The sequence below is a fragment of the Leucoraja erinacea genome, chromosome 2 (genome assembly GCF_028641065.1).
Source record: "Leucoraja erinacea ecotype New England chromosome 2, Leri_hhj_1, whole genome shotgun sequence".
NCBI lineage: Eukaryota > Metazoa > Chordata > Chondrichthyes > Rajiformes > Rajidae > Leucoraja > Leucoraja erinaceus.
In genome coordinates this window covers 108,019,671-108,045,248 of record NC_073378.1, presented here as the reverse complement: position 1 = coordinate 108,045,248, position 25,578 = coordinate 108,019,671, and the positions used below count along the sequence as shown (strand labels likewise).

Below are 25,578 nucleotides of genomic sequence, written 5' to 3'. Positions count from 1 at the left end.
ATCTGCTGCATGCAGCTTGGGCATGTCATGTGAGGGGCGCCTCTTGCTGTACGGCAGCGAGACGAGCAGGAAGAGGAGATGCAGGAAGCTGTACGAAGAGAGGAGGCTCTTAAACATTCCCTTCTGTTTGATTGCACAACTAAAGTCTACAACACCCATTTCCCCCTTCACAGTTTACTTTTCCTACCACTGTGATATCCTTTCACTGATTCCACTGGGCACAATACAAAAATACACAGCCAGTGCCAAAATAAATATTGCAAAAATCAAAATCGAATTATGCCATTCTGCAACCAGACAGTGCTTAACTTAATGGATGCAATGGTGCGCATCGCCAAGCCTGCAGAACAATTGAAGAGGTGGCAAGTTGCTGCACTTGCCACATCTCTTGACACACACGGCACTGATGGTTTGGTTTTGAAGTTGCTTCCTGATCAGCTGTGTCCTGTGCTGCATTGGGCTTGTTGCCTGTCAATGGGAAACACTTCTTTCCCATCCCAAATCCACCTATCCCCAAAATGCTTTCTGACAGCTAGTTAAAAAGATTAAAAGTTAATTATGTGAAATTATTTAAAGAATTGACACATTAAAACACCCTTTCATATGTTCTTCACAATTGCATTTAATGGAGCTGCCCAATCTATGCCTTGTCTACTCTGATGTGGCTTTAAGTGACCATCTTTCCTGGTCAAATTTTGAAGAACTTCAGGAAGTTGATATTTCATCATGTTTGTGTGATTTGGATCCTGCAAGCTCTCCCTGTCAAGTTGCAGTGCATTGTTTTCTTGCTGTCTGTCTTTCAGGCACCTTTCCCTATCCAGTCTAGTGGAATTTCAATGGCGGCAGCTTTTACTGACTCCTGAAATCTGATATAGTCATCTTAATTGCTTACAAACATTTCCAAGATTTTTAATTTTCAGGCTTTGACCCCCGCAGTAGTCGTAAAACTAAGATTTGGGGAGCATTTCTCTCCAATCTGACAAACAGCCATTTGCTGTTGCTCTCTTGTCTTCTGCTCCCACCACCCCTGTGCTTTGTTACCCATGGCCTTTAATTTTGCTGAACAGTTAAATCTGTCCACTGGGCTAGACTCATCTACTGTTTGATACTTCGTAAAGTACTTGATCATTGTCAAACAAGATTAACAAATCGCTTGTTTTTTAATTAATAAACCGCACCTTTCCAGATTTCATACTACTTCAATTGAATTGACAGCACTGCACTTTGTTCCTGCCTTAATTTACATTAGTGTGAGACTTGCAAGCCTCCTGTTATACAATGATGTTAAAGATAATTTCATATAAATTTACCTTGCACAATACTGCAAATGATGGTGTTTATGGTTATGCAGATTTATACACATGCACAGACAGACAGACAGCTTGGGGAACCATTCAACTGAAGAGAATACCAGTTCACATAACTTGACTCTATTGCCACCAATTATTTTTGAGCTGAGTGACCTGAGGTATGAGCAAGGAGAAAACAATGTGCTTAGTTTTGTTTATAATAGCCCCATTCTGCATGCCTTTCAAGAAATTGGTTGCATCTTTGAAGTTTGGACTGCATCACTTTAATTACAGTGACTTAAGAAATAGAGCAATGACATTTATGGTGTTTTCCGAAAGAAAATTGTCATTAATCATTTCACAGAAGACGTATGCTATACTTCCAGCCAGAAAAAAGCAGCATACCGGAGGACTGGCAGAAATTCAGAGACCAGCAGAGGAGGACGAAGGGCTTAATTAGGAAAGGAAAAATAGATTATGAAAGAAAACTGGCAGGGAACATAAAAACTGACTGCAAAAGTTTTTATAGATATGTGAAAAGAAAGAGAGAAAAGAAAAAAGAAAACAAATGTAGGTCCCTTGCAGTCAGAAACAGGTGAGTTGATCATGGGGAACAAGGATATGGCGGTCCAATTGAATAACTACTTTGGTTCCGTCTTCACTAAGGAAGACATAAATAATTTGCCGGAAATAGCAGGGGACCGCGGGTCAAAGGAGTTGGAGGAATTGAGTGAAATCCAGGTTAGCTGGGAAGTAGTGTTGGGTAAATTGAATGGATTAAAGGCCGATAAATCCCCAGGGCCAGATAGGCTGCATCCCAGAGTACTTAAGGAAGTAGCTCCAGAAATAGTGGATGCATTAGTAATAATCTTTCAAAACTCTTTAGATTCTGGAGTAGTTCCTGAGGATTGGCGGGTAGCAAATGTAACCCCACTTTTTAAGAAGGGAGGGAGAGAAAAAACGGGGAATTACAGACCAGTTAGTCTAACATCGGTAGTGGGGAAACTGCTAGAGTCAGTTATTAAAGATGGGATAGCAGAACATTAGGAAAGTGGTGAAATCATTGGACAAAGTCAGCATGGATTTACTAAAGGTAAATCATGTCTGACGAATCTTATAGAATTTTTCGAGGATGTAACTAGTAGCGTGGATAGGGGAGAACCAGTGGATGTGGTGTATCTGGACTTCCAGAAGGCTTTTGACAAGGTCCCACATAAGAGATTAGTATGCAAACTTAAAGCACACGGCATTGGGGGTTCAGTATTGATGTGGATAGAGAACTGGCTGGCAAACAGGAAGCAAAGAGTAGGAGTAAACGGGTCCTTTTCACAATGGCAGGCAGTGACTAGTGGGGCACCCCAAGGCTCAGTACTGGGACCCCAGCTATTTACAATATATATTAATGATCTGGATGAGGGAATTGAAGGCAATATCTCCAAGTTTGCGGATAACACTAAGCTGGGGGGCAGTGTTAGCTGTGAGGAGGATGCTAGGAGACTGCAAGGTGACTTGGATAGGCTGGGTGAGTGGGCAAATGTTTGGCAGATGCAGTATAATGTGGATAAATGTGTGGTTATCCATTTTGGTGGCAAAAACGGGAAAGCAGACTATTATCTAAATGGTGGCAGATTGGGAAAGGGGGAGATGCAGCGAGACCTGGGTGTCATGGTACACCAGTCATTGAAGGTAGGCATGCAGGTGCAGCAGGCAGTAAAGAAAGCGAATGGTATGTTAGCTTTCATTGCATAAGGATTTGAGTATAGGAGCAGGGAGGTTCTACTGCAGTTGTACAGGGTCTTGGTGAGACCACACCTGGAGTATTGCGTACAGTTTTGGTCTCCAAATCTGAGGAAGGACATTATTGCCATAGAGGGAGTGCAGAGAAGGTTCACCAGACTGATTCCTGGGATGTCAGGACTGTCTTATGAAGAAAGACTGGATAGACTTGGTTTATACTCTCTAGAATTTAGGAGATTGAGAGGGGATCTTATAGAAACTTACAAAATTCTTAAGGGGTTGGACAGGCTAGATGCAGGAAATTGTTCCCGATGTTGGGGAAGTCCAGGACAAGGGGTCACAGCTTAAGGATAAGGGGGAAATCCTTTAAAACCGAGATGAGAAGAGTTTTTTCACACAGAGAGTGGTGAATCTCTGGAACTCTCTGCCACAGAGGGTAGTTGAGGCCAGGTCATGGCTATATTTAAGAGGGAGTTAGATGTGGCCCTTGTGGCTAAGGGGATCAGGGGGTATGGAGAGAAGGCAGGTACGGGATACTGAGTTGGATGATCAGCCATGATCATATTGAATGGTGGTGCAGGCTTGAAGGGCCGAATGGCCTACTCCTGCACCTAATTTCTATGTTTCTATGTTTCCTTTCTTCATTCAGGACAAGGAATGTAAGTGTCAAGAAGTCATGTTACAGCTTGATTGGTCTTGGGTTAGGCTACATTTGGAATACTGCATGCAGCTCTGATCACGCCACTACAGGAGGGATGTGGAGGCTTTGGAAAGGGTGCATACGAGGTTTACAGGAATGATTTCTGCATTAGAGGGTATTAGCTACAAGGAGAGGTTGAACAAACTTGGATTGGTTTCTCTGGAGGGTCACAGGCTGAGGGGAGACCTGATAGTGTATAAAATAATGAGAGAAGTTGGGGTCTTTTCTCCAGGGTGGAGACATCAAAGATTCGACGGCAAAGATTTAAGGTGAGATAGGCAAATTTTAAAAGAGATACGAGGGACAATTTTTTTTTACAAAAGGCAGGTGTCTGGAAACTGCTGACAGGGTGGTCGTGGATGCAGTTATGATCTTGATGTTTAAGACGCTTTTGAATAGGCAAATTGATATGCAGAGAAAGGAACAACATGGATCGTGTGTAAGCAGAAGAGATTAGTTTAACCTGACAACATATTTGAAATGGACACAGTAAGCCTCAGGGCCTGTTCCTGTGCTATACTGTTCTATGTCCTAAACAGGAATAAAGGAACTTAGATTTGGATTGGCCTTCATCAGTCAGAGCATTGAGTGTAGATGTTGGGAGATCATGTTGCAGTTATATAAGACATTGATGAGGCTGCATTTAGAGTATTGTGTTCAGTTCTGGGCACTATGTGACAGGAGACATGTTGTTAAGTTGGAATGGGTGCAGAGAAGATTTTCAAAGATGTTGCCAGGACTTAAAGGTCTGAGTTATAGGGAGAGGTTGAGCAGGCTGGGACTATTCCCTGGAGTGCAGGATCTTATAGAGGTGTATAAAATTATGAAAACAATAGATTGGCGAGATGTACAGTCTCTTGCCCGGAGTAGGGGAACCGAGAACCTGACGGCATCGGTTTAAGGTGATGGGGGAAACATTTTACAGGAATCCGAGGGGTGGCTTTTTCACACACAGGGTGGTGAAAAAGCTGTCGGAAGAGTTAGTTGAGGCAGGGACTATCACAATATTTACGAAGCAATTAGACAGATAAATGGAAAGGACAGGGATATGGACCAAATGCAGGCAAGTGGGACTAGTGTAGATGGGATATGTTGGTCGGTGTGGGCAAGTTGGGCCGAAGGGCCTGTTTCCACACTATGACTATGATTCTATAACTTGATGAAGATAGGCATGGCAATGGTTTTGAGGTGAATTGGTTGCTTCAGTTCTGGAAGAATGACCATTAAATATAAATGATTATATATTTGTGAGGTGCAATGGTAAAAATGATATGTAGTAAAGCTGAAATTATATAGTGATGAACAATTGAGCTCAATGGGCATCTTTTGTGTTTGGAAATTCTAACATTGCTAAGTATTGTGTTCAATTGTAAATTTCAATATGTTTTTCAAAATTACATTTCAGGAGCCAACTAATCTGATTTCTGTGAATGTCTCCTTTTCAGAAATTCCAGCTCTATTCTGTGCCCAGGTGTCCACAAGGACAACTTTATTGAAGCATCATGAGGATCTCCATGAAACAAAAATGGACTTGGATAGGGAGGAGCTGCATTCTAATCAGTTTACTATGGATTACTTATGTTATTGTTGAACTGTCAGTGTCTACACTCCCAAGCTCTGCTGGACAGAGCAATGGTGAGGGCTGGAAGATCAAAGCTTATTCAAACGATGAGGAAAGTGAGGACCTGTCACGTCCAGTTTATGAGAAATCTGCTGTCAATATGTACAGTCCTGGGGAGATGGGTAAAGCTGTGCATCTGACATTAAATGCCGAGGAGAAAAAACAAGAGGAGGATAGTATTGAAAGATATGCTATTAATGTTTACACGAGTGACAAAATATCACTCCATCGCCATATCAAGGATGACCGAATGTATGAGTAAGTGTGTCTTTAAACTTTTGGTGGTGCATGATTAATTTGCCAAAGGAAATGTTGAAATTAGAGTTTAAATTTATTAGACATAGCATTGCTAGTTAAAGTTCAGTTTTTCTCTCCTCCACAACTGTGAATGGAATTAGTGTCTACAAATAAGGATTTAATAGTAAAAAGACACTGATGTTGTTGACTGCTATTCTTCACTAATACAGAAACCAATGCTTCTGATTTTACCTGACTTTGTTTATCTTATGTACAAGTTATTTTCTTTCATCATGGACCTAATCACTTGGTGCCTTTTCACGGCATGGTTGCTACAATCTAATTTGTTTATTTACATCAAGCTGTAAGAATTAGCAGGAAAAGAGTTATCTCCGAAGTAGGTTTATGAAAGTGCTTTCATAAATCATCTTATCCAATGAAAAGACAAATCTCTAAAACTTAACATTGTGACTGCAAATGCAGGACATTTCTAATAGAAACATAACGTGCACAGCTAGCAGCTAAAGTAAAATGCTTTGAAAGTTTGGATGTGTACTCTATTCCACGACTCACACGTGAACAAAAACATTTCAATCCATTTCCACAATAGCCTTTCACAGTTCAGTTTAGTTTATTGTCATGTATACCGAGGTACAGTGAAAAGCTTTTGTTGCGTGCTAACCAGTCAGCAGAAAGACAATGCATGATTACCATCGATCCATTTACAGTGTTTAGATACAGGATAAGGGAATAATATTTATTGCACGGTAAAGCCAGCAATGTCCGATCTAGGATCGTCCTAGGGTCACCAATGAGGCAGATAGTAGTTCAGCACTGCTCTCTGGTTGTGGTAGGATGATTCAGTTGCCTGATAACAGCTGGGAAAAAACTAACCCTGAATCTGCTGCTGCGCGTTTTCACACTTCTATATCTTTTGCCCGATGGGAGAAGAAAGAAGAAGGAGTAGCCAGGGTGCAACTCGTCGTTGATCATGCTGCTGGCCTTGTGGAGGCAGCGAGAGGTATAAATAGAGTCAACAGGAAAGACTTTTTCAGTGACACAGGAGCAAGCCCTAGATAAGGTAGGCACTAGGCAGTCAGTCGACTTTAAAGAATCGTAAAATCCGCGCATGCGCAGAAAATCTTAGAAAACCGCGCATGCGCAGATCGGTCCAGTAGGCATAGTTGACTTTTAAAAATCTTCAAAAACATGCATGCGTAGATTGGTCTCCTCTCCAGCAGCACACATGCTCGCAGTCCACGGTTCTTGCAGTTTTATGCAGTTCACAAACTGCACTCTTTAGTTGTATGGTCCATAAATTAAAACTAAAACTGTGTAGGAACCTCAGATTAAGTTGTTAATAATACACAATGTCCTTGATCATGTTTTTAATTTGCTTCATTTCAGATGTAAAACAAAGAAATACAACTACAGGCAGCTTCCTACAACTTCTGTAATTATTGCATTTTATAATGAAGCTTGGTCCACACTTCTCCGCACAATTCATAGTGTACTGGAAACCTCTCCTGCTGTTCTCCTGAAAGAACTCATACTAGTAGATGACTACAGTGATCGAAGTAAGGAACATGATCATTTTATTTCTATATTTATGCTTTATAATATTTTCATACCAAAAATTGGAAAGGACAAATGATTGAATCTCAAATTCTAAGTTATTGGCTCTTCTGTATTTTGATGAACTAATTTCTATTTATTTCTTAATAAATGGGATTCTTCGCAATGCATTAGCATTGAAGATTTTTAGTTGGGAAGGTCTGTGCTGATGTGAACATCTGCAGCTGGAGTAGCAATAGCCGAGACTGGCCTTGATGAGGTCAAAACAGACCAAGTTTTCAATGTTGTCTGATAGCAATACAATACGGGTTTATTCGTCAGCCTCGATGGACTCATAATTTAAAACAAAATATCTGGTTTGATGAGGATAAAATGACATCTCAAAAGGCTCAATGTTCACTATTTTGGGGTCTGTGAATGATGATTGTTAAAATGCATATAACTTTTTTTACTCAGTGCCTTGAAGTGGTTACATTGGTCAGGATGGGTAAGCTTAGTGAATGTTTGCAGATTTGTTTGTAAAGTTAGTTGTTAGAGAAATCCATCCAGTGTCATGCCCTTCAAGGTGAGACGATTAATAGATTGAGTGATGGTCACCCACTTTATAAAAAGAAAAATCAGGGTGGGGATGGCAATACTTGGTGAATGTGTAAAGATGGGACCAGAGATAAATATTTATAAATATAAGAAACATAATTTACTTATTTATAAAAATTAACTAAATTGATAGGGAACATAATGAAAGAATTGGGAAAGACTTGTTTGTATATTCCCCTCAATTTTCCAGTTATAATCCCTTTGTTTTGATGAGTTTTTCCAAAAAGAACTCGTGCCAAGCAAAGAAAATTCCATATATTCAGGTTGTCTGTTCATGTGCAAGTTTGAACTGATGTTAATATAATGGCGCTGACAGTTTAGTTTAATTCAGGTCTGAACTGTTGTTGAAATAATTTCCAGCATTGGGTATCAGTGTGTCTACACATGTGTGCATGGGGCTCTGGGAGTGTAGTTTGCAACAATGCACTTGCATTATTTATATTAATTACATCGAATCAACTATCTTTCAACATAATTTCCACATTTTGCATGTTTCTCTGCTATTAATCATATTCATCATTTTTGCCGCTCTCTGGATATGCAAGTTCCATTTAAATTCTTAATTAATTTTAGGTGGCTACCGTCAACAATAAAACTCCAGTAATCTGTTGTCTCATTGTTTGGAAATCCTGATGGTTGGTCATCTGGACCCCTCCCCCTCCCCCATTGTAATGTCAAACTGAATTGAAGTTGCTCTCATTATGTATAAATGTCATAGGAAGACACTAAATCAAGCCCCTGATGCTTATGTATGTAGAAAAATGTGTATATTGCTTGCACTGGCATGTTAAAGTATTTTGTTGTTAAATATTTTAGTTTATCTGAAGTCCCAACTGGAGCAATACATCAGTAACCTTCAGCGAGTACGGCTTATTCGAACCAATAAAAGGGAGGGACTGGTACGTGCTCGATTGATCGGTGCTACTTTCTCAACTGGAGAAGTGCTCACATTTCTGGATTGTCACTGTGAATGTGTCCCTGGTTGGCTGGAGCCCCTGCTGGAGAGGTATGTTTTGCGCATTTATGTTGTACATTGTATTAAAATTATCACCGTTTTGACCAGGGCCCATCTTGCCAACTAATTTTTTTGCAAATACACACAAGCCCATTTACGTACACGCCCATGCAAGTGTATACGCCATTAGCATGCACATGCACACAGTGTTGTTGGATTTAAGTCTGTGGCTGTGTTTATTTTTGGAACTCTTTATTTATTTTTAGGATTAGAGAGAATGAAACTGCAATTTTATGTCCAGTTATTGATACCATCGATTGGAACACTTTTGCATTTTACATGCAGACCGGAGAACCGATGATTGGTGGCTTTGACTGGCGCCTGACTTTCCAGTGGCATAGTGTTCCCGAGCATGAAAGAAATCGTAGGAAATCAAGAATTGACCCAATCAGGTAAATACTGTTGGTTAAAACTGTAATAGAACATATTCTTAAAATAGATTTTAAATAAAAGGTAGATTGAAGCAAATTAAATATATACAATAAATGAAATACAATGACTGTTTGAATTTAGAAAGCTGCAGGTTCAAGTTTTATAATACAAAAGTCAATTTTAACTGGAAGAAATCTGCAACATTTAAAAAAAAAAGTGAATTAGTTAGTAATGTATAATTTTAACAATAGATATTACACATGTGGTGGAATTAAAGAGCCTAATTGCATCCCACTCCAGCAGCAGCTGCATCTGGAAGCTGCCATCAATGGTACAAAGTATGCCACTGGGAGCAAATAAATGGAATTTGAAAGACATTTTTTTCAAGAAATAAAATCATATCATTTTGTTGTAAGATCTATGGCCTAAATCCTTGTAAAAAAAAATGCATATCCTGTTACACGTTGTCTTTGACACACTGATATACAGTGCCCTCCACAATGTTTGGGACAAAGACCACTGTATTCGCCTCTGTACTCCACAATTTGAGATTTGTAATAGAAAAAAATTACATGCGGTTAAAGTGCACATTGTCAGATCTTAATAAAGGCCATTTTTGTACATTTTAGTTTCACCATGTAAAAATTACAGCAGTGTTTATACATAGTCCCCCCCCAATTCAGGGCACCATATTGTTTGGGACACAGCAATGTCATGTAAATGAAAGTAGTCATGTTTAGTATTTTGTTGCATATCCTTTGCATGCAATGACTGCTTGAAATCTGCGATTCATACATCATCAGTTGCTGGGTGTCTTCTCTGGAGATGTTCTGCCAGACCTGTATTGCAGTCATCTTTAGCTTATGCTTGTTTCCCTTCAGAAGGGGCCAGTCCCTTTCAGTTTTCTCTTCAGCATATAAAAGACATGCTCAATTGGGTTCAGATCGAGTGATTGACTTGGCAACTCAATAATTGACAATTTTTTAGCTTTGAAAAGCTCCTTTGTTGCTTCAGCAGTATGTTTGTGATCATTGTCTTTCTGTAGAATGAACCGCCAGCCAATGAGTTTTGAGGCATTTGTTTGAACTTGAGCATATAGGATGTGTCTATACACTTCATAGTTCATTATGCTACTGCCATCAGCAGTTGTTTCATCAATGACGATAAGTTAGCCAGTACCTTCAGCAGCCATACATGCCCAGGCCATAACACCCCCACCGGTTTCACAGATGAGGTGGTATGCTTTGGATCTTGGGCAGTTCCTTCTCTCCTCCATACTTTGCTCTTGCCATCACTCTGATATATGTTAATCTTCGTCTCATCTGTCCATAAGACCATTTTCCAGAACTGTGGTTGCTCTTTTAAGTTCTTCTTGGCAAACTGTAACCTGGCCATCCTATTTTTGCGGCTAACCAGTGGTTTGCATCTTGCAGTGTAGCTTCTGTATTTCTGTTCATGAAGTCTCCTGTGGACAGTGGTCATTGACAAATCCACACCTGACTCCTGAAGTGTGATTCTGATCTGTCGGACAGTTGTTTGGGAATTTTTCTTTATTATAGAGAGAATTCTTCTGTCATCAGCTGTGGAGGTCTTCCTTGGACTGCCAGTCCCTTTATGATTAGTAAGCACACCAGTGCTCTCTTTTTTCTTAATGATGTTCCAAACAGTTGATTTTGGTAAGCCTAAGGTTTGGCTGATGTCTGTAATTGTTTTATTCTTGTTTCTCAGTCTCATAATGGTTTCTTTGACTTTCATTGGCACAACTTTGGTCCTCACGTTGATAAACAGCAATAAAAGTTTCCAAAGGTGACGGAAAGACTGGAGGGAAGACTAGATGCTGAGAGCTCTCTTATACCTGCATTAAGGAGGCAATTAAATGCACCTGAGCAATTACGAACGCCTGTGAAGCCATGTGTCCCAAACGTTATGGTGCCCTGAAATGGGGGGACTATGTATAAACACAGCTGTAATTTCTACATGGTGAAACCAAAATTTATAAACTACCCTTTAATAAAATCTGACTGTGCACTTTAATCACATTTTTATTTTCTATTGCAAATCTCAAATTGTGGAGTACAGAGGTAAATAAATAAATGATGGATCTTTCTCCCATACCTTATGGAGGGCACTGTATGGTTCCATAGTCATTATTCATATTCCATTAAATTGTCTTGGTGACTGCTGCTGCAGTGGGATGAGAGTTGGATGGCGACTGATGACAAGGTTTATGGCCATAAGTAATGGCACCGAGCCAAGTTCTGTCTCCACCACCATCAAAATCGCCAGATAAGGTGCTGAATTATATATTTCTCTCATCCTAGCTCATTGAAGTTGAAACTAATTGTGGTGCTGTGGTTGCTGCTCAAGTTTAGATCAGCTAACTCAATGCATGCCAATCAATTCTGTCAAGGCTCTTTGATCTCTTGTGTAGTCTGGGTGACCCTGGATCTTATAGCTTCAAAACAATTATAATCAATTCATTTCCTTTTTTCAATTGTTTCATTTTATAGAAACAAATAAGCATGTACAGCCTAAAAATTAATCTCCTCTCAGGTCACCAACTATGGCCGGAGGGCTGTTTGCAGTCAGTAAAAAGTACTTTGAATACCTGGGCACCTATGATACAGGGATGGAAGTATGGGGAGGTGAGAATTTAGAACTGTCTTTTAGGGTAAGTATTAAGCCATGCAATTTATTTAAAGTTGCACTATTTTGACCCAACACATGCACTCCATGCCTACTTTTATCTTCACTACAGTGTGTATCTGTAGGCATATTAATGGTTCCTAATAAGCAGAAAAATAACTGACATTGTTCTTATTGACTTTTCCTTATTATAGAATAGTACAGCACAGAAATAGGTCATTTCGTTCACGTTCAGTGTCTTGCTCACTCCCACTACTACCCCATTGACTGTTATCAACCGAAAAACAATACATTTGTATTTCCCTTCAGAATATGTTTGTTTGTGATCTGCACCTTTATTGTGCATGAATAATAATGAGGACTGGGATGTTTTGCTGTTGAATTGTTTGTGATTGAAGCTTTCGTCCTTGAATACACTTTCCACTACTGGCATAATACAAGTCATCATGTGACACAGTGTAAAATAACTGAAATGTTAAATGTATTTCTCATTCCAGAGATGCAGCCTGACTTGCTGGATATTTCCAAAATATTTAGTACTTATTTTAGATTTCCATCGTCTGCTATATTTTCACTGTGACAGTGTCTTGTTGCAGTGCTGCTACTTTTTACCATTGTAAGCACTTTTTGTTCCACTGCTAGATTTCTTCCTTTTCCCTACAGCGGCACAAGGGGATATGGTCCATATATTTCTGAGCAGGTCCTTGGCGATTACCTGCTTCCTTAAAGGTAGACAAAAATGCTGGAGAAACTCAGCGGGTGAGGAAACGTCTATGGAACGAAGGAATCGACGATGTTTTGGGGCGAGACCTTTCTTCAGACTGATGTGGGAAGGGCGGGAAAAAGAAAGGAAGAGGCGGAGACTAGGCTGCGGGAGAGCTGGAAAGGGGAAGGAAAGGAGGGAGAAAGCAAGGACTCCCTGAAATTGGTGGTCAATGTTCATACCGCTGGGGTGTAAACTACCCAAGCGAAACACGAGATGCTCCTCCAATTTGCGGTGGGACTCACTCTGGCCATGGAGGAGGCCCAGGGCAGAAAGGTCGGTTTCGGAATGGGATGGGAAGTGCTGAGCCACCAGGAGATCAGGTTGCGAACTGAGCGGAAAACCTCGCCTATTCCTTCGCTGCCGCACCCGCTGAGTTTATCCAGCATTTTTGTCTACCTTCGATTTTTCCAGCATCCGCAGTTCTTTCTTAAACACCTGCTTCCTTAAGCTCTCTTCTAAATTCCCTGCACTTCACCCTTGCTATTCTTTCATATAAACACTTTTTATCTTGACATAATCCGAAATTAATTGCCGGTAACGATAGTTGAAATGGGATCAATCACTAATTTCAAATGGGACTTTGATAGGCACTTGAAAGGAAACAATTTGCAGGACTGTGGAATACTTTGGTGTGTCAAATCAGGGCTTGCACAGTAAGTAGTAGAGCCCTGGAGTGTGTTACAGGATGGAGATCTGAGAGTGTAGTTTTATGGTTCCCTAAAAGTGGTGAGTTAAGTGGGCAGTTTGGTGTGGAAGGTCTTTGGCATGCTTGCCTTCACTGGGAAGGGTATTGAGTACAGAATTGTGATATCATGATGGTTCTGGTCATCCAGCGTTCATAAGGATGTCATGATATAGGGATGGGAAGGTTTTAGAGGGCTATGGGATTCCTTTGTGTGGCACAGATACCTCTAAAACGCACAACATTCTTCAACTCCTTTTATAAAGTAAAATAAAATGAAATCATCTTAGGGTTGGTGAGTAGGGCACATGTTGGTCATCGTGGACTTCCAACATGTGGACTTCCGACTATTCATGTGCCTTTCTAATGGCTTAAATGTTGCCATCATATCTGCTTCCACCACCATCTCTGGCAGCATATTCCATTCTCAATCAAAAAACTTAACTTTCCCCTTTCTCATCATAAATGCATGCACTTTAGTATTAGACATTTCCATCCAGGGAAAAGTACTTTGTCTTTCATAATTTTATATACTTGTCCTCTGACATCAGAGTAAACAATCAAAGTTGGCCTGTTTTTGTGCTAAATGTGTGATTCTATGACAGTCACAAGAACATTCTAGGCATTGAGAGAATTGGATCTTGTAACTGTGTTTTCGCATCTCAGTGTTCAGGGAAACAAACAAACTGTATGCCATCCATTTACTTAGATTTTATGCCAGTCAACTAGCCAGGGCTTGAGCCTAAGCAGAATATTAATGTCGCACCAGAGTTGACAACACTACATAACTCAACTTCATTTTTCAAACTCTGGTCTTCTGAACATATCCACATACCTGATGGTTGTACCTAGAACTGCCTAGTTTGAGGAAACTCCTTTCCTTTGTCCCTAACCCTCTTTAAATAATATTTTGGTGATAGGTCCTACAATGGTCTTACGATGATATTACCATTTTTAAAGGTCTATAAATCTAACTTAAAGAGCAACTGGGCATGATAGGCTGAATTGTCCCCTGTTTGCATAGTACTGTTTTATCATTCCCTTCAATGGTATGATTGTGAGTACTTTGGAAATGGTAAATCTTGTGTTAAATTGTTTTGAAATTGCTTCAAAGGTGTGGCAATGCAAAGGCTCCTTGGAAATCCATCCATGTTCACATGTTGGCCATGTTTTTCCAAAGCGAGCTCCATATGCTCGACCAAACTTCCTGCAGAACACTGTGCGAGCAGCTGAGGTGTGGATGGATGAATACAAAATACATTTTTACTATCGAAATCCGCCTGCTAGAAAGGTAATGAATTATAAGACACCAGTCTTTGGGGACATCTTACGTAGTTTACAGTGGAATTCTATGATCTTCTACAGTGGAATAATTTCCCTGAGTGTGTCATGGAGCCTACTAGGTGGTAACGAGCATAACCAACAGGAGAACAGAGACCGATGCAATATTTGTAACGAAACCGTAATTTAATTCATCAAGAAAATGGAAACCAAGTAACACAGGCACTGTGCTGTTCAAAAGAGACTGTTCTATATATTAAAAAACCCCCAGATAATCTGGATGGAAAATGAAGGTTCAATTCTATTTAAATTCTATTTAGTTTTTTGTCTGTTGATCAATGTCCCAGATTCCTCCAGCATTGGCACTGAATGCTTTTAAAGAATGAAACAACTGCAATTGATTTGTGAGGTTGAGAATTGTTTGTTACAGAAGATTTTTGTTTCATTGCAGGAAAAATATGGCGATATTTCTGAAAGGAAACTACTCCGAGATCGTTTGCAGTGTAACAGTTTCCACTGGTATTTGAAGACCATATACGCAGAATTGCATGTACCAGAGGATCGTCCCAACTGGCATGGGGCGGTAAACAGTAGCATTATTATTATTTCTCCCAAATTCATTTCTAACACTGTTTGATAGTCTGCAGCCTAGCTCCCTCCTGCCTTTTAGGGGATTTTTATTTTTAAAAAGCTATTGGGAAAGGCAAGGAAATAGAAATATATGGATATCTTACTGAGGGAACTGATGGGCTGAAAAGCCTTGTGCTGTAAAAGGTGAATGCAGTACAGATTTCTGAAATCATTGGGATTTGGAGAATATTTTGCCTTGTTATTTTATTTCTGTTGTAACAAAACATCATGGAATTTGCAGCTGTAGAAATGGAACATTGTAACATATTCAGTGCTGCTTTCCATTGTCATCGTCTAATCTCACTTTCCCAAGCTACTCCCACACTCCTTTTTAATATCCCCTCTCTATTTTGTCACGTTCTACCAGCCTGCTCACGAACTAGCTATTTGAGCCCAGCCTGAAGTCCTGACCCAAATGGTCTCCATTGCATAATACTCCTCACAATACTCATCATAATGTTGTCCATCTCACTCCATATCTTGGCTCATCTGCTGTAGGAATTGTTCTGAGACTGACAGCCTGACGTGTTCTGACTGTCTTCCCTATCTATGCCTCTCTTAATTTTATATACTTCTTGCAGATCTTCCTGCAACCTCTGACGATCCAGGGAAAACAATCCAGGGTTGTCCAATCTCTCCGTTATAGTTGGTACCCTCTAATATAGGCAATATCCTGGTAAATCTCCTCTTCACCTCTTGTAAGACTCCACGTCCTCCCTGTAATAGATCAACCTGAACTACATACTACTTCAAATACAGCCAAACTAAAGTCCTCTGAAGTTGCAACATTACTTCCTGACTCTTGCCATAAACTCTTGCCAAACATACCTTACACCTTCTTTACCACTCTATCTACTTGTGTTGCACTTACAGTAAGGCATGGACTTGTACCCCAAGATCACTCTGCACATCAGTACTATTGAGGGTCTTGCCACTGACTGTATACAATGGTTCAATTGTACTTTGTCACATAAGTAATGAAATTCACTAGGTACAGTGAAATTCCTTTTTTTTTGCAAACAGTTCAATAACAGTCTTGCCATATATAAGCACAATCATATTTAAGTACAAGAGTGTAAGAATTGTAGATTACACCGAGGCGGTGCACGTGTTGCCATGTTTCCAGTGTCATCTTATATCCTTCAAGGTTCAAGGTTGTTGAAAATGTAGAGTTGTCTTGGCAGCTGCACTGAGTTAGAGTCGCAAGAGTTGGCCTGGTGATGCTATTGGTGGCCTCCACCTCTGCTCTACCACTCTATGCCGCTGCAGGCCTCTGCCTTCTATGGGTAAGCCAGTTCAAATCGAAACAATTAAATAAATACATCTTAATTTTCTGGCTTATCCTACTATAAGGGACTTTGTCAAATCCTCTCCAATGGCTCCCCAGCTGCTGAAATGAAATTCACTGGCCTGTAATTTCCTGGATTATCTCCACTTCCCTTTAGAAACCGAGGAACATTTGCTATTCTCCAATCACCTGGAACCTCACCTGTGTCTAGAGAAGATACAAAGATTTTTGTCAATGCCTGCAATCTCGTGCCTCTCTCCATAACCTGGGATAGATCTGGCTCTGGGGTATTGTCCACCTTGGTGCTTTTCAAGAAACTCGGCAACATAATTTTCTTGAATTCAAACTGCCCTCGGATATAGAAACATAGAAACATAGAAATTAGGTGCAGTATATAGGTCGAACACAAAGTGCTAGAGTAACACAGTGGGTCAGGCAGCAACTTTCGAGGACATGGACAGATGACCTTTTGGATTGGGACCTTACTTCAGACTGCAGATGTTGCCAGACCCACTAATCAACTCCAGCACTTTGTGTTCCATGCAAGATTCCAGCATTTGCAGTTGTCCAGCATATTAGTAGTTTACTGTTCTTCATATTTGTCTCCTTGATGAATACAGATGCAAAGTACTTGTTAAGAACTATGCATATATCCTCTGACTCCATGCATAAATTCCCTCCTTTATACTATTACGGTCCTACTTTCTCTGGTTATTCTCTTGCATTTTAATGTACGTAAAAAAAGTATTGGGATTTTCTTTAATGAAAGTCGCCAATTACTTTTTATGACCCATTTTTACCCTTCTGATTGCCTGATTGCCTGATTGCTTTATATTCCTCAAATGTCCTGTCTGATTTCATCATCTTTAACCTTACATATTTTTGACTAAATTTACAACCTCGGGTCATTCAAGGTGCCTGTACCTTGCCATCGCTATCCCTTACTGGAACATGCTGGTCATGAACTCTGATCAATCTTTAAACAACTTCCTCTGATGTGACTTGCCCAATAACAGGGGCTTCCAATTTAGTTTCCCTAGCACCCGCCTAACAATGTTGTAGTCTTCCTTGCCCCAATTTAATTAATTTTGCCAAGATCCAGACATATCCTTATTGACAACTATCTAAAAACTTAAAGAGTTGTGATACTGTTCCCAAAATTCTCTTCCATTTAAACACCAGTGACCTGACCAGGCTCATTTCCCAGTACAAGGTCCAGAGTGATGTCTCCTTGAGTTGGATTATCCACATACTTGTTTAAGAAACCCTCTTGGATACACCCAACAAATTTTGTACCGTCCAAGCTGTTTGCATTTGGGGAAATCCCAGTCAATATTGGGAAAGTTAAAGTCACCCAGTGTGGCAACTCTGTTTTTGCGTCTCTCCTTAATCAGTTTACATAGATGTTTATATTCCGCTGGTGATTGAGAGGCCTATGATATAATCCCATTTGAGTGATTGCACCATTCTTATTTTTGAGCTCCACCCATAATAAAATATGAAAATGAATGTTCTTCTGGGTTCTCGATTTCCAAGAATAAACAGGTCTTGGATCTATTTTCAAAATCTCAATTTTCAGGGAAAAACCATTGGTGTGATCTCATCGAAATGAATAGATTTTGAGCTGATAACCAGAGGTTAAGTGGAAGTGGAATGATAATGTTGTATTTCTAGAATGCGGGAAGACTTGATCTATTGCAGAATATGTATTTACCTGGTAATTTTAATCAATGGGACATTGCTTCCAGATTCGCTCGGAAGGGGTTCGTTCTGAATGCCTGGATTACAATGCACCAGATCATAACCCTACAGGAGCACATCTGTCCTTGTTTGGATGCCATGGTCAAGGAGGTAATCAGGTAGATGCCATGGCTTCTGGAATCATTCGCACCTAGTGTATTTCTCATTACCTATTGAGGAATATTTAAAAAAAAAATTTTGCTTATTGTAAATAGAGCTTTTGTGTATTTTCAAGATAATGATTAGTAAAAAGTGTGAATATCATGACACACAATGCAAGAAAACATGGCTTTTATTGCTATTTACAGAAGATTATGAAACTTTTAATATATCTCTTGCGGTTTCAAAGTACAGGGAAGTGAGAAAATACTTTTTGAAGAACTGTTGGCTGTATTCTGCTTGCCTCTCAAAAGTAATAGCATAGATTGTGATTTTGTATTATGAATAGATAGTGATAACATGTGCTGAGACTTCCCTTGCAGTTATGAATGAACACATTTCCTTTGGATCATTTATGAATGTTACTCTTTTTGCTGAATAAGGCTTTGAGCATAATGGGTACAGCTAGTTGGAAAACTACAGCACAATAGACAATAGGTGCAGGAGTAGGCCATTCGGCCCTTCAAGCCACCAGGCCATTCAATGTGATCATGGCTGATCATCCCCAGCAGTACCCCATTTCCGCCTTCTTCCTTTATCCCCTGACTCCGCTACCTTTAAGGGCTCCATCTAGCTCTCTCTTGTAAGTATCCAGAGAACCGGTCTCCACCGCCCTCTGAGGCAGAGAATTCCACAGTCTCACAACTCTGTGTGAAAAAGTGTTTCCGTGTTTCCGTTCTAAATGGCTTATTCCTTATTCTTAAACTGTGTCCAGGTTCTGGGCACATACTCTTTCTTTACATTTGTACGTTTATACCTTGTCAAGGAGACAAAAGAGATGCATTTTTTAAAATAATAATTTCACATCCCTCAAGTGGTGAATCTGCCATATTAATTGTATTATACACTAGACTAAGTGGGACCCGTTGGGTCCCAGCATCACACAGGAGGGCTGGTCATCCAACGCAATATTCCACCTCTCCACCAATTCTAATAATGGTGGCCAGTTGGGGGGGTCGGGGGGTGATGGCTTTCTGGAGCGCTAGTATGGGTGTTGTGGGCTGAAGGGACTGGTTTCCAGAGGGCTAGTATGCAAATTGTGCGCCAAATGGATTCTTGGGCTGGCGTCTCAGTCAATCAAGCCTGTTGTGCTGGCAACTCACTCACTCACGGCTGGTGGGCTGGTAGTTGACTCACGGCTAATCCTTGAAATTCTATTTCAAGCAGGGTATAAGGCCACCAAATTCAAGTGCAGTTTCTTACCACTTCTAGCAGGGTGCAAGGCCACCAAATTCAAGTGCAGTTTCATACCATTTGAAGTAGGGTGCAAACCATTAAAGACAGCGAGTCGTGATGACTCCCTCCCCCATCTTGCAGAGACTGAGCCACACCCACATTTCAGGATTTTTATAACCCCTCCCCCCCCTCCCCCACCGGAAAAGGTGTGGCTTTCATGGAGTGATTGACAGGAGAGAGATTCTCGACATTTTTTAAAAAACCAACAACGCTTTTATTTTTCATTGATGGGAAGAATTCTCTGCATCTGCTCAGCAGAGGGGGACTGAGTAAGATGGCCAAAAATCACAGCGGCAAGTGGTAGCGTTTTATCTGAAATCAATATACAATCAATGAAGCCTTTTAACTTCAAGCCAAAGCACCCACACCACCATTTGCAGTAAGTAGTGGCTTTCAACTTCAAGCCACACCCAAGCCACCATTAGCAGTAAGAGGTGCCTTTCAACTTCAAACCAAAGCTCCCAAGCCACCATTTGCAGTAAGTAGTGCCTTTCAACTTCATGCCACCATTTGCAGTAAGTAATGCATTTTAACTTCAAGCCATTGCACCCAAGACACCATTTGCAGTAAGTAGTGCCTTTCAACTTCATGCCACCATTTGCAGTAAGTGGTGTCTTTCAACTTCAAGCAACACCCAAGCCACACCCAAACTACCATTTGCAGTAAGTAGTGCCTTTCAACTTCAAGCCAAAGCAAACAAGCCACCATTTGCAGTAAGTAGTGCCTTTAAATTCATGCCACCATTTGCAGTAAGTGGTGTCTTTCAACTTCAAGCCACACCCAAGCTACCATGTGCAGTAAGTAGTGCCATTCAACTTCAAGCCAAAGCTCCCAAGCCACCATTTGCAGTAAGTAGTGCCTTTCAACTTCATGCCACCATTTGCAGTGTGGTGTCTTTCAACTTCAAGCCACACCCAAGCCATCATTTGCAGTAAGTAGTGCTTTCAACTTCATGCCACCATTTGCAGTAAGTAGTGCCTTTCAACTTCAAGACACACCCAAGCCATAATTTGCAGGAAGTAGTGCCTTTCAACTTTGTGCAACCACCATTTGTAGTAAAGAGTGCCTTCCAACTTCAAACGAAATCACCCAAGCCACCATTTGCAGTAAGTAGTGCCTTTCAACTTTGTCAAAGCTCCCAAGACACCATTTGCATTAGTAGTGCCTTTCAACTTCAAACCAAAGCTCCCAAGCCACCATTTGCAGTAAGTAGTGCTTTCAACTTCATGCCACCATTTACAGTAAGTAATGCCTTTCAACTTCAAGCCAAAGCAACCAATCCACCATTTGCAGTAAATAGTGCCTTTCAAATTCAAGACAGCCAAGCGGGGGAGTGGGGTTGTTGGGTGGTGGGGGTGGGAAGCACTATTATGAACCATTTTAGAACCAATAGTTTTTTTTTTTGCAAGCTTTAGAACCAATTGGCCTTTTTTTTTGCAAGCTTTAGAACCAATAGACATTTTTTGCAAGCTTTAGAACCAATGGACTTTTTTTTACAAGCTTTAGAACCAATAAACTTTTTTTTGCAAGCTTTAGAACCAATAGACATCCATTTTTTGCAAGCTTTAGAACCGATAGACTTTTTTTTGCAAGCTTTAGAACCAATAGACATACATTTTGCAAGCTTTAGAACCAATAGACACACATTTTGCAGGCTTTATAACCAATAGACATTTTTTTGCAAGCTTTAGAACCAATAGACATTTTTTGCAAGCTTTAGAACCAATAGACATTTTTTTGCAAGCTTTAGAACCAATAGTCATTTTTGGTTTTTTGCAAGCTTTAGAACCAATAGACACAAGTTTTTTGCAAGCTTTAGAACCAATAGACGTTTTTTGCAAGCTTTAGAACCAATAGACATTTTTTTGCAAGCTTTAGAACCAATAGAGACATTTTTTGCAAGCTTTAGAACCAATAGACATTTTTTGCAAGCTTTAGAACCAATAGACATTTTTTTGCAAGCTTTAGAATCAATAGACATTTTTTTTTGCAAGCTTTAGAACTAATAGACATTTTTTGCAAGCTTTAGAACCAAGAGACATTTTTTTTCAAGCTTAAGAACCAATAGACACAATTCTGCAAGCATTTTAGAACCACTAAGGACACTTACATTTGAGTATCCATGTGTTCAGTGTTATTCACAGCTCAGAGAAACGTGACCCTCTGCCTTCCTCCATCTTGAAGAGTGTGTGAGGCACACCACTTCCTGGTTTTATAGTCCCTCCCCCCTGCCGCCAGCAGGGGCAGCAGAGAGAATGGAGAATTTTGTAAAATCATTAATATCTCTGTCATTTTTCATCGGCTGGAAAAATCCTCGGCACACATGCGGCGGAGGGGGGCTCTGAGCGAGGTGGCCAAAAATGACGGCCGTAGTTGGCGGCGTTCTCTCGGAAATCGCAGCACAGATTGCAAAAAGCGGTCAAGAACAGAGTTTTAGTAATATAGATAATCATATTACATATAACGTGTCATGGATGTAAATGGCATTATGGTATCACCTCATTGGATGATCCTTGGATCTCACTTCCAATAGGTTGCCTCCCAATGGACAATGTTTCTTATTTGGACATCATCAGCACATGGTGAATGCGTATTGTGTCTTACATTGTGTTAGTTAATAATAACTATGATTGAACATGATCATTAACTGAGCAGCTGTAATAGAATAATAGTATGCTTATTTTAATTCTGTGTATGTAAATTATAGATTAATAAAAATCTTTTAATAGAAGAGTTGTTGATTTTAATACTTTCAGGTTATGTTTCATACATTTTTCTTTAACAAAATCAGTATTTTGAATATACATCCAAAAAGGAAATTCGATTTAATTCTGTGACTGAACGATGTGCGGAAGTAACCAAAGGACAAAGTACCATTGGAATGAAGTTTTGTCCATCAGATGATTCCCCTGTTCCAGATTCCATTATATGGGAATTTAAACCGGTAAGTAATTATGATTAACAATAAGGAAAATAGATTAAAGTAAATTAACATTTAAATATGAATCCAGCAATCAAGTTGACTATTTTCCTCTTCACTGTCACTGTACACTCTCATTGTATGCATTTAATATTCCAATTTGTCAAATGGTGATGCACACACATGCACAGAATACTGTTTCCGTTTCCTACCTCAAACAGGTCGATGTGACAGGGAGACAGATGTTTATTTATGATCTGTTCTGTCATTGCCTTTGTGAATTTGAAAATAAAGTTGGATCGAGCATGTTGTTATAGACCGAGTAATTTGGCTTTAGCCAATTTCATGCATGAGCACACTCATGACATTAATGACTTTGCCGTACAATGTAAATACAGTGAAATAACTCTGTTTGGTGAGTCAGAAGAGAAGGAGTGGTCCATCAGTCAGCAAACTGGAAATCTTGATTACATTCAGTTTTCTAAACTTCAAGATTCTTATCATTAAAACTAACAGTGGGGGAACTGCTGGTGTATTGGATTATTGGAACAAAATGACGATTCATGAAAGTTGAGGGTGAACGGATAAGGTTTTAGCGTGTTGCAAAGTAAAATTCTTTGAACTTCAAGGTTTGGTGAAAATATTTTAATTTAGTTTTGTGAGACATATGCACTCAATCATTACATACACCTGCATGCACATTAAAAGTATCAATAAAGAAAATATATGATTGATTGTTATTAATAAATGTGGATGGAGGAATATTGCTTTGGAAATCAGAAACGTAAGTTAAGTGTATGGAGAAATCATGCCTTTGTCCAAAATTACTAACGTGAATGTGATGCAGGAAAGCAGTTTTGCTTTGGCTGTTCCTGAAATGGGATAATGATTCTGGTTTTGGAAAGCAAAAGTGGAAAATATAAAGCTTCTAGGGACAGGTACTCTCCAGTAATAAATGGGTTCCTTTTTGACAGATGTCCGTAAGTCGACTTTGTCTGTAAATTGGAAAATATACAATCACTCACTATGGGAATCATTGTATTGTAATGAATGGCATCACAAGCACAGAAAGACTGATAAATAATAATTACTAAGAGTGAAGAGAAAGAGTAAACTTATTTTAAAAGTGAACCTTTGTATGAAAGTCCAACTTCTAAATTTAAAATATTATGGAAGAGCCTATGTAGGAGTGGCATAAGTCAGAAGTTAATAAGCCAGAGACGGCCTGTATTTGGATTCCCCAAACTGGTTCTGTTATTCATTTACAAACTGTCCATCAGTCATTATCAAGGCACAGTAAATCAGCTTTACTTTGTGCTATGTTTGAACTTGGGGAATTTGGAAGTCAGAAGAATGCATGGCTACTCTATTATAACAGCAAATATAACCAATACTAAACATTCTACCTGGTGATTTATAAAAATGGTTTATATAACCATGCAAGCACTGTGAAAGGCAAATTTTACATTGGAGGCTTTTGCTGTACAATGGTGTTTGATCTTTGACCCATAGTGAAAAAAAGTTTCTGAAAACGTTATGAATAATTTTGAACATTTGAATTGGAAATTGTAGTGCCAAAGGAATCTATTTGTACATAAACGTTTCATTTTATCACTCCCTGCTTTTACATTTTCACATAGCATCCCGTGAAAAGGAATTGGCTAATACGTTTATAATTCTTTTTGTAATAAAGCATTTTGTTTTGCAATATGAGGGGAAATAAATATTTGAACTGCCTCTTCATTATTCGATAGATAGTGTTGAATCTGTGGTTGCATTGTTACTGCTTGTATGTGTAGAGAATAAAGTTGTCTTATTTATTCACAGGATGGAACGATCTTCCACCCCAAGTCTAATAAGTGTATAAGTACTTACCATACGGCTGAAGGACGGATGGATGTTGAAATGAGACTTTGCAATTCACTAGACAATAATCAAATCTGGCATTTTGAATAGAAATTAGACGCAATTTTACACAGAAAACTCTCAAGATACTTTGGCCTTATCTGTCGAAGTGAGATTATTGCTACAGTTAATATTTAACGCGCACAAGTTAAATGCAAATTGTATCACCATTGTGCCTTATGATGTGTGTGAAAGAGATGATGGTAGGGCAGGTTTGGGTGGATGAAGACGTGGTTTAATTATGAATGCTCGTCATTCTGCGTGCTATTTGTTTTTTGTGCCTGAATCTTGGCTTCAATGTATGAGTTTTGATTTTTTTTTTTCTCTTCTCTCACCACTAATCTGTTTTGTTGACTTGAATGAGTTTATATTGCTATGTAATTTGTGAAATCTGGCATGATTTGCCTTATTTTGAAAAGGGAAAAAGATTGCAGGCTACAATCAAGAACTAATTAAATAATTCACTGTTTCAGAATGTGAAGAGAAATTTTAGGTTGAATTTCTACTGAATTTAAAAAATGTGGTTCAGCATACAAATTATGATAAGGTTAAAAATGGTTATGATTTGATAGCCACTTACAATGCAGGAGCAAAGGGAAAGAATGTCTAATGCAAACTAAAAACACATGAAATGAACTGCTGATTTGGAATTCTAAGAATAAATTATCATTGTTTTAAAAGAATAATCCTTGCTGTGTTGATATCAGTTCAAATAATCAAAGAGCTACTGATGTTTTTAATAAAGAAATCCAAAATACTTTAACTAAATGATCTTGCAAAAAACTGTACATTTTCAAAATATTATCAAGATATCCATTTTTTGGATCCACTAACCTTCATGATGTGGATATGAATCCAGACAAATGTTTGTTATTTTTATCTGTTGGTTAATGTCAGTTGGACATAGATAATACTTAAATTGTTGTCATACGGTGAGTAGTGTGTAGGATTCATGCTTGCAGTTGTGTCAAACATCATCACTTTGTCACCTTCTTGGACTGTCCTGCTTCCCCCTTCCCCATCCATCTCCCCTTCTCCCTTAACACAATGGAAACCTGATCATTTTTAGATGGTGTTAGAGATCAACAGCTGCCATTAAGATCATGCAAAAGAAAGAGGAAAGTTTATGTTCCTGCTTTTTATTTTTCATCCATTGATTGGAGAATGTTTGAATCCAGGATG

The 25,578-nt window shown here is 39.4% G+C and overlaps 1 protein-coding gene across 3 annotated transcripts in view; it reads left to right on the top strand.

Moving 5' to 3' along the window:
- The window catches only part of poc1bl (POC1 centriolar protein homolog B (Chlamydomonas), like), a 40,328-nt gene extending 15,246 nt beyond the window's left edge, over positions 1–25,082 (top strand). For all 3 annotated transcript variants that reach the window (XM_055662859.1, XM_055662852.1, XM_055662842.1), the window contains 10 exons: positions 5,172–5,605; positions 6,992–7,161; positions 8,573–8,762; positions 8,978–9,163; positions 11,697–11,814; positions 14,352–14,528; positions 14,970–15,101; positions 18,185–18,295; positions 22,363–22,515; positions 24,319–25,082. In XM_055662859.1, coding sequence (XP_055518834.1) covers positions 5,229–5,605; positions 6,992–7,161; positions 8,573–8,762; positions 8,978–9,163; positions 11,697–11,814; positions 14,352–14,528; positions 14,970–15,101; positions 18,185–18,295; positions 22,363–22,515; positions 24,319–24,447 — 1,743 coding nt within the window. In that variant the 5' untranslated portion in view covers positions 5,172–5,228 and the 3' untranslated portion in view covers positions 24,448–25,082. The remainder of the gene's footprint in view (positions 1–5,171; positions 5,606–6,991; positions 7,162–8,572; positions 8,763–8,977; positions 9,164–11,696; positions 11,815–14,351; positions 14,529–14,969; positions 15,102–18,184; positions 18,296–22,362; positions 22,516–24,318) is intronic.
- The last annotated feature ends 496 nt before the right edge of the window (positions 25,083–25,578 follow it).